Here is a 19,121-nt window from a genome sequence, read left to right on the forward strand (position 1 = left end):
TGTTCAGTTCTGGAGGCCATTGATAGGATGGAAGTAGTTTAGAGGAGGGCACGAAAATGGTGCAGGGCCTGAAATACAAATCCTAAATAGAGAGATGTAAGGAATTTAAAATATGCTCACTAGGGCTGTTCAGTCTGGAGAAGAGACAACTGAGGGGGGGATATGATAAAAGTCTACAAAATCATGAAAGGACTTGAACAAGTTAATGTAAATTGGTTATTTACTCTCTTAGATAATAGAAGGACCAAGGAGCACTCCATGAAGTTAGCAAGTAGCTCATTTAAAACAAGTCAAAGAGAATTCTTTTTCACTCAGCACATAGTTAAACTCTGGAATTCATTGCTAGGGGATGTGGTTACAGCAGTTAGTGTTACTGGGTTTAAAAAAGGTTTGATAAGTTCCTAGAGGTTAAATCCATAAACTGCTATTACTGTAAAATAAGCAATAGTAGCTTGTGATCTATCTAATGTCTGGGTACTTGCCAGGTGCTTGTGACTTGGATTGGCCACTGTTAGAAACAGGATACTGGGCTTGATGGCCCCTTGGTCTTACCCAGTATGGCATTTCTTATGTTCTATTGTAGAAGACAGCAGGGAAAGCAGGATGTGATAGAAGCATTCAGATAGTTAGCAGGCTTCAATACAATGGAAGGAGATATTTTCCATAAAAAAGAGAAACTCAAGAATATGTGGTCATAATATGAAGATGGAGGGAGGAAAGACTCGGAGGGAATAGTTCTTTATTTAGAGCAGAGCTTTCCAAACTGTGTGTCGGGACACGTTAGTGTGTCGCCTGCAGTGTGCAGGTGTGTCGCGCAAGCCCGGTCAACTCTGACGCAAGTTTGGGCTTTTTTTTCTAGAGATTCACTTTTTTTTTTTCAGTTTATGGGTTGCTTATTATTGGGTGATTTTTGCTGTCAATCGCGTTTTTTGGGGGACTTGGTGGGTGGAACGAGCCTAGCTGCCCTTGCATTGGCTGCTGCTGCTGATGAGGCCTGGCCATGAGGAGTACTGACTGCAAGCAACAGTGTTTGGTGATCCTGGAAGGTTTTATGCACCATGGCAGGCTTGAACCCTGAAGGGAGTGAAGCACTTAACTGGCAACAATCAAAAAGAAGAGGTACATGAGTGTGGGGGCGAGACATGTACTGGGGGGAGAGAAATGAGTGTGTGGGGGGACAGACATGTACTGGGGGGGGGGAGATATGAGTGTGTGGGGGACAGACATGCTGGGGGGAGAGAAATGAGTGTGTGGGGGACAGATGTGCTGGGGGGGAGAGAGATGAGTGTGGGGGGCCAGACAATTTGTTTTATTATTGTTACTCATAAATTATAACAATAACATGAACCTTGGAATATTATATATTTTTAATATAAATGAAAGGTTTTCATGAGATAGGTTGTGTCGTGAAACATTTTATTTATGTATATATTTAAGGAAACATACATAAATTGTCGAAATATGTTTCGTTCGTTTAACTTTTAACCTCTGGTTTGCTAGTAGACTGAATTACTGTGTCCCGAAATTATGTTTGTCTAAAAAGTGTGTCACCAACATGAAAAGTTTGGAAAGCTCTGATTTAGAGGGTATACCCTCTAAATAAAGAACTATCTGGAATAGCCTACCAGCAGAGGCAGTAGCAGCCAAAAACCGTAATGGAATTCAAACACACTTGGCAAGACGGGCAAAGGTGGATAGGGGAGAAGTAAGTAGAAGAAATGGGGAAGGAGTGGGTGGCTGAGGATTGAACTAGCTAGGGCAATATGAATGCTCAGTCCATGGAACATTCGGGTACCAAAAATAGGAAAAGAGAAAGCCAATGTGCACAAGCTTCCAAGAAGAGGAGGTCAGCCAACATGAAATTGCAGCAAGGCTCTGAAATATGTTCTCAGGCAGGAAACCAAGCAGACTGGGAAGGCCAAATGGTTCTTATCTTGTGACATCTACTATGTTTTACTTTTACTTTTACTCTGCCTAAGATATCCAGTACTGATTTTTGTCTCATTAAAGCATTGTTAACCCACATTCCTTCCATCCCCCATCTCTTCAACCCTTCCCTTAGATTTCTCCTTTTTCCCTTTGATTTCTCCTTTTCACCCCAACTAGACAATTCATTTAGCTCTTAACAGTTCGATTTGTTATATTTTCCCTTTACTTATGTTGTATCCAAGTTTCTCCTCCTGTTCTATGTAAGACAATTTTTGTCACTGTTCGTTCAAGGTTGATATGTAAACCGGAGTGATAATTAACTCTGTTTTTTGAACTTCGGTATAGAAAAAGTTATAAATAAATAAATAAATGTTACAATACTGCACTTCATTCCTGTAGAAAAAGAAAGCAGGTCGATATAGACTGTGTGAATGGGTTATTTTTGCATGTGGGGTTTTTTTTTTTTTTTGGTCTAATGCACTGTAGTTACAGCTATTATTTTAGCAGATACTTCTTCTAGACATATTCTGAGGCTTTAAGATCCTCTTCTTCACTGTTTAACAGGAGTACCTGAAACAATTAGAGCAAATTCGCCAACAGTATCACCATGATGTAAAAGAAATGAAAGCCAAAGCAGGAGTGCCCAAGGTAAGATACATCTCCACAGGGTTTTTGGGGTATGCAACCTGTCTGTCTGCACAGGATGCCGTGCACGAGGGAGCACCCGCATCGCCTGTGTCCTTAATCTCTGTAGTGTTGCAGGTCCAGGGGCAGTAACACACTGCTGCTGGCTGCCTCTTCTGTGGCAGAGCCCTGGCACGATTCTTCACAGTCTCTAGTCGTTCCCCCTGGTAAAACCACCAGCATGATCTGCCCTCACGCCAGCAGGAGGAAAGGTGCAGCAGTGCTTCTTACCTGCAACTTTTTACTGCCTCCTCTGCCAGCTCACTGAAGTGTGAACCGTGTGGTGCCCCCTAGCCTCATGGGACCTGACCAGCCTGTGCAGGTCAAACTTTATACTGAACCAGTAGAGGAGGAGCCAGGCAGTGACATTTATGAAGCACTGCAGCAGCTTTCTCCTTGTCAGAGGAAGGATCACAAAGGGAAGATGGAGGGCAAAAAGTGAACAGGGGCCTGCAAGCAAAGGGATGGGAGTATGTGGAGGCATTAAATGAATGAGGAAGAGAGTGTGGGGAAAGTGGGCAAGGGAGCTGGAGTGGGAGGGGTGGGAGCACAGAGGCTGGGAGATTTTTAGAACAATTGGACTGGGAGGGTATGAGAGCAAGGGATGCTGGAGAGGTGAGAGAGCAAGCAAGGGTGCTACAGGAATGAGAGAGTGAGGAAGGGAGGGCTGGGGTGAGAGTGTAAGCAAGGGAACTGGGGTGGTGGGATGAGAGGGTGAGCACTTAACAAGAACAGTGGTGAAAGTTTGGGAGGGAACAATTTGGGAGGAGAGTGACTAGATATAATTTTGTGTCAAGAAATAACCAAATGTACCATTATCTTTTGATCAGGAACAGACAAGCCTACCCATCACATTAAATGTAAGTGAAATATCCCGAGGCAGCTAACAGAAATTTTTTTAGAATTCAAGTGCAATAAGTCCCTGCCTCAAAGAGCTTACGATCCAAATGGTTTCATGAGGCAATGGGAGAGAAAGTGACTTGCCCAAAGATACAAGGAGTGTCAGTAGAGGAGGGTATGGCATTTCATTTCATTTCATCTTTATAGAATGTCTTTTTCCTCTAAGAAACCTCTGGATTCCCCAGTTTTCAGCCTATTATGCTAAGCACTAGGCCACTCTGATTTACATGTACAATAATGTGGATGTTCCATTTTGGTTATTTCTTGACAAGAAATGGTTATAGCTAGCCACTCCCCTCCCAAATTTTCCAAGGAGGGGGGTGCCAGTTTTGACACTCGCAAAGGGTGCTATTATCAATAAAGCCAGCCATGCACCTGTAAAAAAAATATATATATATTGCTTTCGTACTTTACATTGTGCACACTTCTCCCAGTCTGCTGAGTCTGTGTGGTGCTTTGCAATATGGTTTTGGGAAGAAAAAGTAGACATTGCAAACTTCTGAAACAAAGCCAGAAGGAGAAATTATTACTTACCTGATAATTTTGTTTCCTTTAGTGAAGGCTGGTCAGTCTCAACGAGTGGGTTATGCACCTCTGCTAACAGATGGAGACTGAGCAAAAGCTGATGTCACAGCTATATAGTCCTGCTCTGACATCAGCCTGCAAATATTCTCTGGAAAAGCCAAACTGTGGACAAACCTGATTAAACTTGAATATTATTATCAACAGGCAATCATTCATGTTTCTCAACCAACAGGAAAACTGAGCTCAGCCAAAAGAAGGAACATATCTAGCAAACTAAGAGCTAGAGAAGCTACTTACCAGTTATTAACGAAGAGCAGGAATCATACTCTGCATCACCCGCCCTAAGGCTAACCACAAAATCCAAATCTGGCAGCCGAGGGTGGGTCTGGGATTCACCTACCTTTCACGAAAGGAAAGGAAATTATCAGGTAAGTAATAATTTCTCCTTCCTAAGCATCCAGGTACGTCAGTCCCAAGTGGAATGTACTAAAACTAATCCCGAAAAGGGTGGGAGGCTGCCAGCGGCCCAGTCAAAACTGCCCGCACAAAAACAGGGTCCTCCCTAGCCCTAAAATCCAAGCAGTAATGCCTGGAGAAGGTGTGCAAAGATGACCATGTCACTGTTCGGCAAATTTCAGCAGGCGACAACAAATGAAGCTCCGCCCATGATATCGCCTGAGCCCAGTGGAATGCGGTCTAGTCTGCTTCAGTAAGACAACTTCAGCAGCCATATAGGATGCCATAATGACCTTCTTAACCTAGCGGGCAAGAATGCTCCCTGCTTACCTCCATCATGGAGAACAAACAGGCGATCAGACTTACAAACAGTCTTAGTCACCTCCAAATAGCACAGTAAATAACGTTTGATGTCCAAGGAGCGCAAAAGGCGATCCTCAACTTCAGCTCTATCCCTGTCCAAGGCAGGCAGAGAAATGGACTGATTCAAATGAAAGTCTGAAACCACTTTGGGCAAAAATGAAGGCACTGTCCAAAGCTGAACCACACCCAGAGCCACACGAGGAAAAGGCTCACAGCAGGAAAGAGCCTGCAGCTCAGAGACTCGATGAGCCAAAAAGATTGCTACCAGAAAAACTGTCTTCAAAGTAAGCAGCTGCAAGGAAAGAGTACGCAGTGGTTGAAAAGTCGGACTTGCCAAGAACCAAGTTAAGATCCCACAAAAGCATCAGAAACCACAATGGGGGACAAAGATGTTTAAATCCCTGCAAGAAACAGGACACGCCCGGATGGGAAGACAAAGGCCCTCCATTGACTCTTCCCTGTAACAAGCCAGTGCTGCAACTTAAACCTTCAAAGTATTAAGGACCAAATCCTTAAGCAAACCATCCTGTAAAAATTCCAAAATCAAAGAATAGCCTCCTTGAGAAGTTGAGTTCCTTGCTCAGAAACACCAGGCCTCAAAGACCATCCAAATTCTAACATAAGCTAGAGAAGCAGAAAATTTCCAGGCCCAAAGAAGAGTGGAAATTACAGAAGGTGAATAACCATGCTTCAACAACCAAGCCCTTTCAATGGCCAAACCGTAAGAAAGAACTGAACTGGATCCTCGTGAAGAATGGGTCCCTGATGTAACACATCCATCCAAGATGTAGCTGGAGGGGACTGCCCACCAAGAAGTCTCTGGAGATCGGCGAACCACGACCTTCAAGCTCAATCTGGAGCTACTAAAAGGATGGTGGTGTTTTGACTTGCAATCTTCTGTACCAGCCTGCCTATCAAAGGCCAAAGTGGGAATGCATGCAGCAGGGTGCCATGTGGCTAATCCTGAACAAGAGCATCTATGCCCATCACTTTTGAGTCCCACCTGTGACTGAAGAAGTGTGGAACTTTTGCATTGTTGAAGCTTGCTAACAGATCTAGATCCAGTAGACCCCAGTGGTCCACCAGGAGCTGATAGGCCTCGTCTGCCAGCTCCCATTCTCTTGGGTTCAACATTCTCTTGCTAAGAAAATCGGCTCTGTTATTGTCCTTTCCAGCAATGTGAGAGGTGGATATGCTTCAGAGATGCTGCTCCGCCCATACCATGAGCGCATCTATCTCCTCTGACACCTGTTGACTCTTGGTTCCACCCTGATGATTGATGTAAACCACCATTGTTGCATTGTCAGACATTATCTGGACCACCCGAGCCTCTAACCGCTCGGCAAACTGCAGGCACACTAGGTGAATGGCAGGCATGCCAACCAAACCACTCGTGCCTCCAGTCTGTTGATGTTCCTCTGCTGCTCCACTGCATTCCAACGCCCTTATACTGCTAACTCCTGACAGTGAGCCCCCCAGGCTGGAGGCTCACATCTGTTGTGAGTACCAAACAATCTTGCGCCATCAGGGAAATTCCCTTCTTGAGATGGTCCATGTGTAACCAACATCCATCTGGGATTTCACCTCTAACGGAAGGAGCAGCCTCACCGCATAGTTTTGTGTCTGCGGACTCCATCAGGAGAGCAAGGCACGCTGAAGAGGGCGCATATGTGCCTTCGCCCAGGGAACCACTTCTAATGTGGCAGCCATCAATCCCAGGACCTGTAGATAAGACCACACGGTTGGACGAACAGAATTCTGCAGGGACTGGACTTGCAGCATCAACGAGTGGATCCAAGACTCCGGCAGAAACACTCTGCTCTGCCTTGTATCGAATCAAACCCCAAGATACTCCAGGGTCTGAGACAACTATAAATTACTTTTGGCCAGATTCACCACCCACCCTAGTTCCTGTAGCAAGGAAACCACCCTGCGGGAGACACAAAGGCTCTCTTCCAATGTCTTGGCTCAAATCAATCCGTCATGTATTGTGTTCGTCAATAGATGCACCTGCACCATCAGCTTCTGGATACGGCCCTCTGACCGATACTCCATTGACTGTGATGGCTGAAAATTGCTCTTGGCCAGGTTCACTACCCAACCTAGCTCCTGCAACAAGGAGATCACCTTGCACAAGTCCCGAAGACTCTCCTCACAACTCTTGGCCAGAATCAGCCAGTCGTCTAAGTACGGGTGCACCAAGTCTCCATCCTTTCTTAACTCTGCCACCACCTGCACCAAAACTTCATCCTTTCTTAACTCTGCCACCACCACCACCACCATAACCTTGAAAAAGGTTCTGGGCACGGTGGCCAAACCAAAAGGCAGCACTCAAAACTGATAATGCCGCCCCAAAACTGTGAAACGCAGAAACCGTTGATGCTCTAGATAGATGGGAATATGAAGGTACGCCTCTGACAAGTCCAGGGACGTCAGAAACCCTCCCGACTGTACTGCCATTATCACTGAGTGCAAGGTTAACATGCAAAAACAAGTCACCCGCAAGAGCGATTGACCCCTTTGAGATCTAGGATTGGGCAAAAAGAGCCCTCTTTCTTTGGCACAACAAAATAAATGAAATATCTGCCCATATTTTCTTGAGATGTGGGCACTGGAACCACAGCCCGTAGGCTGAGAAGCCTTGACAGCTTGTCTCTTCTGCGGAGAGTTGCAGGGAGACACCATGAAAATGTCCCGAGGAACACTGCGAAACTCCAGTGCATAGCCATCTCTTATCACCTCTAGAACCCACTGGTCTGATGTGATCTCGACCCATCTCTGATTTAAAAAAAAAAAAAAAGCAACCCCCTATCTCCTTTTCCCAGGGGTGGGTTGGCACACCTTCATTGGGAGGCTCAAGGGGCTCCACTACCCAAGACTGCACCCCATCTGGGCTGCCTGGGATGAAAGGATTGAGACCTACCCAAAGGCCGAGCCCTCTGAAAGGCCGCTCCTCTGCAGGGTCAAAAACATTTAAACACCCTAGCACAATCTCTCGCGCTGGAGGATCGTAGTGTCTGTTTCTTATCCTCTGGTAACCTAGGAACCTAGGACTCACGCCACTTATTGGCCATTTTTTCTAATTCGCTCCCAAACAAGAGTGAGCCTTTAAAGGGCAATTTTATTAGGTTAGACTTCGAGGTTGTATTGGCTGACCAATTTCTCAGCCATAGCTGATGCCTGTCCACTATTACCAAAGCTACCCCTCTGGCCGAAGTGCGGACTGAATCGCAGCCCACATCTGCCAAAAAGGCAGCCCTGGATTCATCGACGAGCGAGCCACCAGGGAACAACAAGAAGGTATCTGCAAACTAATTACCACTGCTTCAAAAGCCTGCTTAAGAATAGCCTAAATTCTCCTATCCTGTGCATCCTTCAAAGCTGCTCCCCCTTCTATGGGGATAGTTGTCCGCTTGGTAACAGCACACACAAGTGCATCCACTTTTGGAAAGCGCAATTGCTCTCTTGCAATTGGATCCAGTGGGAACAGTCCTTCCAAGGCTCGTCCCCCTTTAAAATTATCTTCTGGGGCACCCCTTTCAAGATCAATCAGCTCTTGAATGACCTCCATAATAGGGAAGAAACATGAGGCTTTACGCAAGGAAATCAAAATTAGATCTTTCTTTGGTTCAGACGTGGATTTGGCCCTCTAGTAATCCCAGCATCTTCAGTGTCTGGGAAATCAGAGCCAGAAACTCATCTCTATGAAAGAAATGCAACATAGTTCTATACAGCTCCAATTTCCCCGTTCTCCAGGGAGTAAGGATCGGCTTCATCATCCATGCCATTCGGGTCCCTATCAGGGAGACCCACCGCAGGTCTAGACGTACTCCAACACTTACCCACAGCACCAGGCATGCGGGAATCCGTAGCCTGCGATCCTGACCTGTTATGATTGGCCAGGTCCAAGGAATGTGCCTGAAGAAAAGATTGCAGTCCAAGAAAAGGCAGAGGGATCCATGCCAAAACCAGGAGGCATTGGCCCTGCACCCAATGAACTACCTTCCCCTGCTGATGAACCAGTTAAGGGAGCCCCAAAATCAGGCGAGACCTCTGGCAGCTCTTTTTCCATTCCCACATCAGACTGAGAAGAACCAGGCTTAGTAAAATCAAATGGAGGCAATTCAAATAGCGCTGACACAAGTTAGATGGAACGCCAGGTTGGGAGGCCTGAATATGACAATCAGCACAAAGTGTAAGGGGTTTAGGCTTCTTTGCTATGAGTGCAATGAGGCTGTTGGTACACCCTAACAGATGAATGGTAACAGTATGCCCAGCTGTGTCCACGCTGCATAAACTAGGCACCCAAAATTTAGATGCTCAACACCGTGCCCCTAAACACACAACTAGGCACACAACCTGGGCGCACAACCAGACCCATAGCCGGGCGCACAAGCACGAACCTATGCACTGAAGAGTGCAGCCTTAAGTGTGGGAATAAACACAAAAACACTGTCACGGCCTACCAAGTGGCGAACAAGACAAGCCTGAGAGCGGGGCCTAAACAAAAGGCTGCTCAATTTGCCAAGCTGCCCATGTCCCTTAAGCTCCCCTGCAGGCGGGAAGAAAATTGGATCGGCATGCCGAGCATGAAGACCGGAGAGGAGAGGAATCCTTGCCTAACTCCCCTACTTCTCTCTTTTTTTATATTTTTTTAATTAATCTTTACCTGAGCCCAGCCCGTCCCAGCTGAGTATAAGGTTGGTCTCCGGCTGCTGGGGGAGAGGGCAAGGACCTTCACCGCCACACTCTGCTTCCTGCACCCGCTTGCCTTTTCTGTTGGGTTTTATTTATTTTATTATTATTTTTACAGCTAAGTCCATGCCGGCTGGAAAACCAGCTACCGGACCAAGGCATTCATCTGAAGGAGGGATCCAAGGACAGCACCTCAGGAATTCTCAACTGAGGGAGGGACCATAATATCACCACAGGAGAGCAGGATGAATAAATCTCCTTTTTCTTTTCTCCTTTTAAAATTTTTAGGCAATCCCCCAGTAGGGAGATTCACGTCCATCATCTGCTGGAGATGGAGAATACTGACGGGCTGATGTCATTGCAGGGTTATATATATATTGTGATGTCTCCATCTGCTGGTAGAGGTGCATAACTCCACTGGTTCTGGATCCACCAGTCTGAAAGCTAAGAAACAGAGTACACTAGAACAAAGCTTTGTTGCCTAGGACAGCTAGCTTTCCTGCATGTGTAACATGTGCAGAACCATTAATGATTTTGTCTGCACTCTGTCATTTTATTTTAGGAGGTTCCCAAAGTGAAACCAGATGAAACCTACTTGGTGAAACAAGGGAACATTGGGGGACAACCTGCTTTCACAGATAGACTTGAAAGAGAAGATCCTGGTCAGGTACCAGTATTTTCATTTGGCTGCTGAGAGGCAAAGGGAGCACTCTGCTTTATGGGGAGAACGTAATACATTTGTGCCTAGCTTTACAGGAGACACACTCCTTTCATCAGGTTGGTGCAGCATGAGCACATTTTATGCTGATCAGACAAAGGGAGTGTAGCTCTCAAATGTTAGTAGCACCAAGACAAGAGGATCAGTGAACACCAGGAGGTCTTTATTCTGCACAAAACATCATAAAAAGCCCAACTCAGGCCGAGTTTCGCTCTTTGAGCTGTTTCAGGGGCTATTATGCGTAATGCCGGTGGTTTGTCTCCATATAGCAGTTCAGCCTCTTTTGGAATGTTTAAACAATTGCCTTCAGGACAAACAGTAAGGAATACACCTCCACTCAAAAGCCGACACAAACACTTCGGCAGCAAGCTGTGCTTCGTCCGGACAGGAACTCAGCCGAATAGATACCAGCGTTTAGACAGTCAGAGCCATCAATTTTACAGCCACTCTGACTGTAATTTTATGATGTTTTGTGCAAAATAAAGAACTCCTGGTGTTCACTGATCCTCTTGTCTTGGTTGCTACTGCTATACTGGATCAGTTTCCAGTTTGTTTTTTTGGCTCTAAAATGTTAGTCCAGTAGAAAAGCATCACTTATGGCTTGTTAGGTAACCTTTTGGTTTCTGCTTGGTTAATTGAAGTGAAACCTGACTCCCTTGCTGCCGTTGTATCTGTGGTCTTTCTCCGATTGTGGATTTATAGTCACCTGCCATAGATATTTGCACAGGACAAAGGCCTAGATGTAAAATCTGAAAAAAAAAAATCTCTGAGAATTGAGAAACTTCTAGGGCAGGGCTTCCCAAACCGTGGGTCGGAACCCCCCCAAAAAGAACCTTCATTTGGCTTCACACTTGCCTCAGACAACAGTGCTCTTCAGGAGCTCGCAGCAGCAGTAGTAGTACAAGTCAGCACACCCTTGCAGGCCCTGAGATGGCCCTGCCCTTGCATGTGTTTCTGTGGAAACAGGAAGTCCTGTGTGAGGATAAATCGGGGCCACTGCAGGGCCTATGAACTTACACTGGCTCATATACCCCATGCTGACTTTTATTACTGATGGTGCTGCCACTTACAGATCATTATTGGGTTAGGGACCAGCCATGAGGGGAGGGGAGGAGAGGGCTCCATAAGCACGGGCTTATGGAGATTAACACTACTCCTTTCGCCTCACCCACCGACTGAATCTACTCAAGGGAAAAATTCACCTATCAGCCTGCCCTCTCTTCCCATCAGTTGTCAACCACTTTTGGCTCAGGCCCTACAAAGAAATGTCATTGCTGACCCTGGCCAGGGGGATGTTTGGAGGAGAGGCTGTTGATGGGAGGGATCAGATGGAGAGAGAATGACTGTGGAGGGTGAATGAAGATGAATGACAGAAGATTAACTGGGAGATGTAAGAGAGGCACTTGGGATGAGCGAAGAGTTGGAGGGGAGGACATAAGGCTGGGAGGTGAGGGGGGATTGGGATGACAGAGGCTGAGTTGGGGGTTATAAGAAAGGCTTGGGGGTGACAGAGGATGTGCTGGAGGGGTGCAAAAAAGGCTGCAGGAGGTGAGAGAGGGGAAATGGGCTGGGGAGGTGAGAGGTGTTGGAAGAGGATCAGCTGGAGGGGCAGAGATTAGGAGAAGGTTCCATTAGGAGGGAAGGAGGTTCAGAAAGGAGGCCCTCTGGAGGGGGTGGAGGTTGACAGAGAGAATCGATTGGAGATGGTGGAACTTGAGAGGGGATCACAGGAGTGCAAGAGGGAAAAAGTGGACTGATTGTTGGAGGGGGAGCTGCATCCCTGCTTATTTGTTTTGGTTGTCCTTCTGAGGACCATGTGAACTCTCAAAGGCTAAAATGGGGTCACATTGGCTAAAAGTTTGGGAAGTCCTGTTCTAGGGTGTCAATGATTAGCAACATTTGCAGTATTCTAAGTCAGAGTCAGACCAATGGAACTAAGGAACTGGAAGGAACAGAGGCATTGCTACCTATTTAAAATATTTGGGGCACGGGTCCATATGGTCTCCACCCAAGATTTTGATAATTTAATTCAACAATCCCTCCGCCCCCCGAGAATGATCCTGTGAAAACATAGGATACTAGTGTTACTGAGATTCTGCTGGCCTTTTGGCAACAATTTTGAACATCAGCACAGCACACTGAAAGTGCCAAGGGGGTACACTGAGCTGGTTGCTTCTTACCTGGTCAGTGATGGTTTGCCAGTTTCTTATCAATAGGCTCCCACCAGTTCTGTTTCACTTGGTGAGGCACTCCTTGTTTTCACATTATTTAACCCTGCTCTACCTCTCTTCATGTAACGAAAAATAAGTTGTATGTAGAAAATACAATAACTTACCACTGAAAATGACATTCCAATTATGGGATTCTTGGCAGATTCTGAAACCTTTTATGGTATCAAAGTACGAATTATGTAAAATATTGTACAAGAGCTTTTGAAATCACAGATGCCCCTTCTTCAGACATTATATCGGAGAGATTATTCACATCTGAAGAACAGACCTATGTATAACCTTTTTGGATTATACTTCTGTCGATCCAATAACAATTACACCATGCAGAGTTCAGTTTAGTCCAGAAGCCATACAGCTGCTAGAACACTATGTTACATAGTCCAATCTCTAAATTGAAAATAAAATGCATTCTTCTATCTTTATCTGGATCAGGATTCTTTTGCATTATTTTTGCTCTGTTTTTCCTCATTTCCTCTTGTCTATCTTCTCCTAATTCCTTTTCCAAGCTGTCCTTTCCATTTTACTTTGTTTCTCTCTCCTGTCTTCACTTCTTCCTCCTCCCTGATATCTGTTTCCACATCATCTCATTTTTATTATTTTCTCTGTTTTCTGCTTCTAAGTCTCTCCCTTGCATCACCATAATTCTTTCTATTCACTCCCAACTGGATCTCATTCCTCCTTCTCCCTCACTCCTCTTCTATCCTTCATCACATCTCACTTTCCAGCTCTCCCTGTCCTTGTCCTTCACTTCCCCAGCTCTCAACTCCATTGCCAATCTCAATTCTCATTGGATTGCTTCCTGCCATCTGGCTTCCTTCTCCCCCAAAACGTCACCCCCTCTCTCTCTCACATTCCCCATCATCCCATACTAACTTTCTTACTCCCTTTCAACCATTTCATTTCACTCAATTCCTCTCACTTTCTCCCATCCCCTCCATTTTGTTTTCCTACCCCCATCATCCCCACTCTGACTCTTCTCATGCTCCCCCTCATCACCTTCTGTCCGATTCACTCTCACCTCCAGTTATCCCCTTGAATACTATCCCATCCCCCTATCAATATCCTCTCTGTTTCTCATACACCCTCCCTCATTACCCCTTCTGACTCTCACATACCCACCCCCTTCACCCCTTTCTCTTCTCAGTCATTATCTCTGGCTCTCTTATATCCTCTCCACTCCCTTCACTCTGGCCCTCTCTGCCCTTATCACCATCTTCTACTTCATCACCTCTGGTTCTTTTACCCTCCCTCTCCCTTCACCACCTATGATTCTCATTCTCTCACACCCTCCATACCAAACAACCCATCCCCAACCCAACACCATCCTTTACTCTCTTTACCCTCACCACCACCTCTAGCTTTCTTTTACGCAGACCTCCCCTTTTAGTTCTGTCTCGTACCCCTGCCTCATTTCTGCCAGCTGTTTTGCATTTCTTCCCCAGCTCTTGTGCCTTTGCACACTTCCACACACATCCCCTCCTCCCATGTAGTTCTCATGCACCCCCATACCCTGAGTCTCCCACATCACCTCAGACAGTCTAAGTTTGCATTGCTGATTTCAGGGAAACGGGGGAGGAATCGACAGTCTCATCTCCCAGAATTCAATCCCTTGTGTGCCATCCCCTCTGCATCTCTCCCAAACACTCATCTCCACCAACTGTAATCTCTTCTCACACCACCCCGTATTCACCTCCCCCAATATTCATCCCCCTACAGACCACCCCCTGTTCTTATCCTTCTTTCAGCATTAACCACCTACAGCTCCCTAATCACTGTTCCAGGGAACCTCCTACCTTCTCCTCTACTCTGTCTTCAGCTGAGTCCTGCGTCCTAGGATCACAGGCTGTGTAGGTGTCTAGTCCATCCCTTCCACTTATTCTGCCTATTGAAACAAGGAGACAGATTGAAGGGGGTGAGATTGGAGTAGATTCAGCAGAACAGAAAATGATTTCTCCCTTCTTCAGCCCTTCCCGTCCTGTTTCTTCCAAATTATGCCTGCACTGTCTGCTACATTCTCCCCAGGGGCAGTTCTATAATGAGGCAGGGTGAGGCAGCTGCTTCAGGCGGCAAATTTGAGAAGCAGCAAAAACTGCTTCCCCAAACTCTTCTAGTGGCCACCTCACCCTGCTGCCAAAACAACAAAGGACCCTCGCAGAGTCCCTTCCCGCCCCCCCCCCCCCCCCCCAGCGCAGCCGGAGCCTCCTTCAAAGATGGAGAAGACCCCCAACGTGCCGCGAGCGGAGCACGTCCCGCTCACAGTGAAGATGAAGGCCCCAGCTACTGCGGCCCCAAACTTTGCAACTTTAGCGATACAAAGCAAAGTGGAACAGGGAAAGGTCTTAAGGATGTGCCTGCCTGTCTTTCCAATGGCCCAAGGAAGTGCAGTTTCCTTCCTGCAAGCCTCAGCTGAGAAGCAGATGCTGCTGGCCAGAGACGGTGATCCGTGCCCACAGCATCCACTCAAGTGCTTTTCTTTCCTAAGCTTTTCAGGTATCTTCTCGGCAAAGGGGAGCCATAGGCTGGAAACCTTGCGCCAGCTCCTATGGGGATGTAGCACGAGTAGCCGGGTGGCTCTTAGGTAGTAAAACTATCATTTGCCTTTTTAGTGTAGGGGCCAGGCTGAGGGGTGACCTCCTGAAAACACCCAGCAGAGAAGAGGAAAAAAAAGTACAAGAGCCACAGGAGGCAACTTTAGGAAACGATGGGGGGGGGGGGGGGGGGGGCATGAGCAAGACTAGCAGAAAGGAGCACTCAGAGTCCCACCAATCTCTTTCCCCTACCCTGAGGGGAGGATTGGCCTATCAGGGCTTCAGGCATACCCCGGTGAGCGGGTCAGGCCAGTCACGTGCCCGAGCAGCCCCAGGCCCGTAGATCCGCTGCGCTGACACCCACCCCCAGTCAGGCCCTGCAGCCACTGTTCTAGCAGAGCAGAAGCCATTTTTACCTTTCCCTGCCATATGGCTGAGGCTCGGTGAATCTGTTTCTGGCTCTTTCTGCTGCTGGAAGCAGACGGCCGAACTCACATCGGACCAGTGGGTCCTGAGGGTGATACGAGAGGAATATGCGCTGGAGTTTTGCAGTGTTCCTTGGGACATGTTCATGGTTTCTCCCTGCCACTCCCCGCAGAATAAGCATGCATTGGCATGTACCTTGTCAAGGCTCTTCAGTCTGAGGGCTGTGGTTCCAGTACCCAAGTCTCAAGAAAATATGGGTCAATATTCCATTTATTTCATTGTGTCCAATAAGAAGGGCTCCTTTTGTCCCATCCTGGATCTCAAAGAGATCAACTGTCATTTGCGAGTGATTCATTTTCTCATGGAAACATTGCACTCAGTGATAATGGCCATGCAGTCAGGGGGATTTCTAACCTCCTTGGACCTGTCTCAGGCATGCCTGCATATTCCCATCCTGCTATAGCACCAACATTTTCTGTGATTTCCAGTTTTGGGATGCCATTATGAGTTTCAGGTGCTGCCTTTTGGTCTGACCACCGCACCCAGAACCTTTTCCAAGGTTGTGGTGGTGGCGGCAGAGTTGAGAAAGTATGGGATTCTGGTACACCCATATTTGGATGACTGGCTGATTCAGGCCAATTCTCTTGAAGAGAGCCACCTAGTGTCCCGCAAGGTGATTTCTCTGTTGCATAAACTCAGCTGGGTGGTGAACCTGGCCAAGAGCAGTCTTCAGCCTTCTCAGTCACTAGAGTATCTCGGTGTTGGGTTCAACACAAAGCAGGGCAAGGTTTTCCTACCAGAAGCTTGTATTCAGAAGTTGATGGTGCAGATGCATCTGTTGATGAACACTATATGCCCGACAGTGTGGTCCTATCTGCAAGTACTCAGTTTGATGGCGGCAACCCTAGAAGTGGTGCCATGGGTGAAGGCGCATATGCATCCTCTTTAGCGCTCCCTGCTGTCTCATTGGAACCCACAGTCTCAGGAGTATTCATATTCAACTCAGCTCCACCTGCTGATGGCATTCTGCTCTCACCTACAGTGGTGGTTACAAGTGGATCATCTAAGGGGGATTCCCTAAAAACAATGGATTGGTTACTACTTACAACAGATGCAAGCCTCCAGAGTTGGGGAGCTCACTGTCAGGACCTGACTACTCAAGGGCGCTGGAGTACAGAAAAGTCTCTCTGGAACATCAATCTGTTGGAAGCCCAGGTGATCCGGTTGGCATGCTTGCAGTTCAGCGGCAGGTTGCAGGGTTGAGCAGTCCAGATAATTTCAGACAATGCAGTAGTGGCTTACATCAATCGGCAAGGAAGAACCAAGAGCCAGCAAGTGTCGCAGGAGGTAGATCTCGGCCTCGCACATTGCAGGAAAAGACAATGTGAGAGCAGAATTTCTCAGCAGGGAGAGTCTGGACCCAGGAGAATGAGTGTTGTCAGACTAGGGGTTTCAGCTGATAGTGGATTGCTGGGGCCTTCCATTCCTAGACCTGCTGGTGACTTCTCGCAGTGAAAAGGTTCCTCAATTCTTCAGTTGCAGGAGAGATCCGAAGTCCTTGGGTATCAATGCTTTCATGCAGGAATGGCTGGAGGGCAAGCTGCTGTATGCCTTTCCCCTATGGTCCATGTTGGGCAGAATAGTTCGGAGGGTCGAGGGTCACACAGGGATGGTGCATCTGGTGGCACCAGATTGGCCCAGGAGACCATGGTATGTGGATTTGGGAAGGCTTCTGGTAGACTGCCTCATCCAGATTCCGGCACACAGGAATCTGTTACAGCAGGGACCTGTTCCTCATGAAGATCCAACTCAATTTTGTCTTGCTGAAGTGTGGATATTCTACTGCTGTGATTGCCACCTTGCTAAAAGCAAGAAAGTTCTCCACTTCCTTAGTCTATGTGCGAGTTTGGCGAGTGTTTGAGACTTGATGTGAAGATCGAAGTGTTCTTTCTCGTTCAGTTAAGATCCCGCTCATTTTGGAATTTTTGCAGGATGGATTGAATAAAGGGTTGATCCTTAATTCTCTAAAAGTGCAAGTAGTGGCTCTTACCCGTTTCAGGAGAATGGTGGTCCCTTGTCAGCTAATCCAAATGTGGCCCATTTCTTGAAAGGTGTGAAACATCTTCGTCCTCCCTTGTGGTTACCGGTGCCCTTGTAGACTCTTAATCTGGTTTTGGATTTCTTAGTGGGCCCTACATTTAGATCAATGCGTATCCTTTCCTTGCAGTTACTAACCTTGAAAATGGTGGTTCTTGTGGCGCGTCAAATTTCCGAGCCGCAGGCCTTGTTCCTCCAAGTGTCTCCAGGGGCTATACAGCTGTGTACTGTTCCTTCCTTTTTGCCAAAAGTGGTCTCGGATTTCACTTGAATCAGTACGTTTCCCAGTCATCTCTGGATAGGGAAAGAGATGCAGAGGAATATTGCCTGTTGTGACCCTTGAATGTCAAGAGACATATCGTGAGGTATCTGTAGGTTTTTAAACCTTTCTGGAAGACAGATTGCTTGTTTGTCCTTCACAGTGGTAGTAAACAGGGCAAGCCGGCTTTGCAGCTACAATAGCTCACAGGATTAAGGAGATGGTCACGGCCACATATATGGATGCTGAACAGCTGTTGCCTAGTCAGATTAGGGTTAATTTCACCAGGGTTCAGGCAGTGTCATGGGCGGAAGTTAGATTGTTGTCTCCCATCAACATTTGCCAAACTACGTCATGGTCCTCCTTACACCTTTTCCAGGTATTATCACCTGGATGTGCAGGCCCAAGAGGACGCAGTCTTTGCATGTGTGGTTTTTGACTGGACCTCGGGCAGCCTCCTGCCCTATTCAGGAGTAGCTTGGGTACATCCCACTGGTTCTGGATTCATCTGACTAGATGCTAAGAAATGAGAAATTACTATTTACCCGATAATTTCCTTTTCTTTAGGATAGTCAGATGGATCCAGCTTCCTGCCCATGGCTGCCGAATGATTATGCTATGGTCCTTCTGCATGGCTACGTATTTCAGGATTACTAGTAAGTGTTAGTCCAGTCCCTAGACTAGTGTTGATGTATTCTTTGTCTGAGCTCAGTGTTTCCTGTTGGCTGAGTACTGAAATGGTTATCTGTTATTAATCAAGTTTTTGCTAGACTGTCCACAGTTGGCTTTTGAAGAGAATACTGACAGGCTGATGTCACTGCAGGAGTATATATATGTGATGTCAGCTTTGCTCCATCTCCATCTGCTGGTAGAGGAGCATAACCCACTGGTTCTGGATTCATCTGATTATACCAAAGGAAAGGAAATTATCACATAAGTAGTAATTTCTCATTTTCACCTGCCTGCGATTTGGGCACTAGTCAGTAGCATAGCCATGGTGGGCCTCAGAGGCATGTGCTGCCTCAATTTTGGCTCAGGCCTCCACCCTTAATAGCAGGGTCATGTCCCATCTGAGTCAGCCCGTTAAAGATGCAGCAGTTAGAGGGCCTGGAAGCATTGGAATCACTGCCAAGCCTGTTCCTTTAAGGAGGCTAACAAACAGGAAACACTTCTGCCCTTGGACTAGACATGTAGGGCCTAATATTCAAAGATATCCAATTATATCTAAGTTATCTGGATATTAATTATCTGGTTAACTTAGAATAGATATTCAGTAGCATGGCTATCCTCCCCCTCCTCTCAGCCCTTTA

General features: G+C 46.8%; 1 protein-coding gene across 4 annotated transcripts in view; it reads left to right on the forward strand.

Annotated features, from left to right (window-relative positions):
- NEK5 (NIMA related kinase 5) overlaps nucleotides 1-19,121 on the forward strand; it is a 202,665-nt gene that overhangs the window by 144,373 nt on the left and 39,171 nt on the right. For all 4 annotated transcript variants that reach the window (XM_029602794.1, XM_029602795.1, XM_029602793.1 and 1 more), the window contains exons 15-16: nucleotides 2,494-2,577; nucleotides 10,115-10,219. In XM_029602794.1, the coding sequence (XP_029458654.1) occupies nucleotides 2,494-2,577; nucleotides 10,115-10,219 (189 nt within the window). The remainder of the gene's footprint in view (nucleotides 1-2,493; nucleotides 2,578-10,114; nucleotides 10,220-19,121) is intronic.

This window comes from Rhinatrema bivittatum, chromosome 5 (assembly GCF_901001135.1).
Source record: "Rhinatrema bivittatum chromosome 5, aRhiBiv1.1, whole genome shotgun sequence".
NCBI lineage: Eukaryota > Metazoa > Chordata > Amphibia > Gymnophiona > Rhinatrematidae > Rhinatrema > Rhinatrema bivittatum.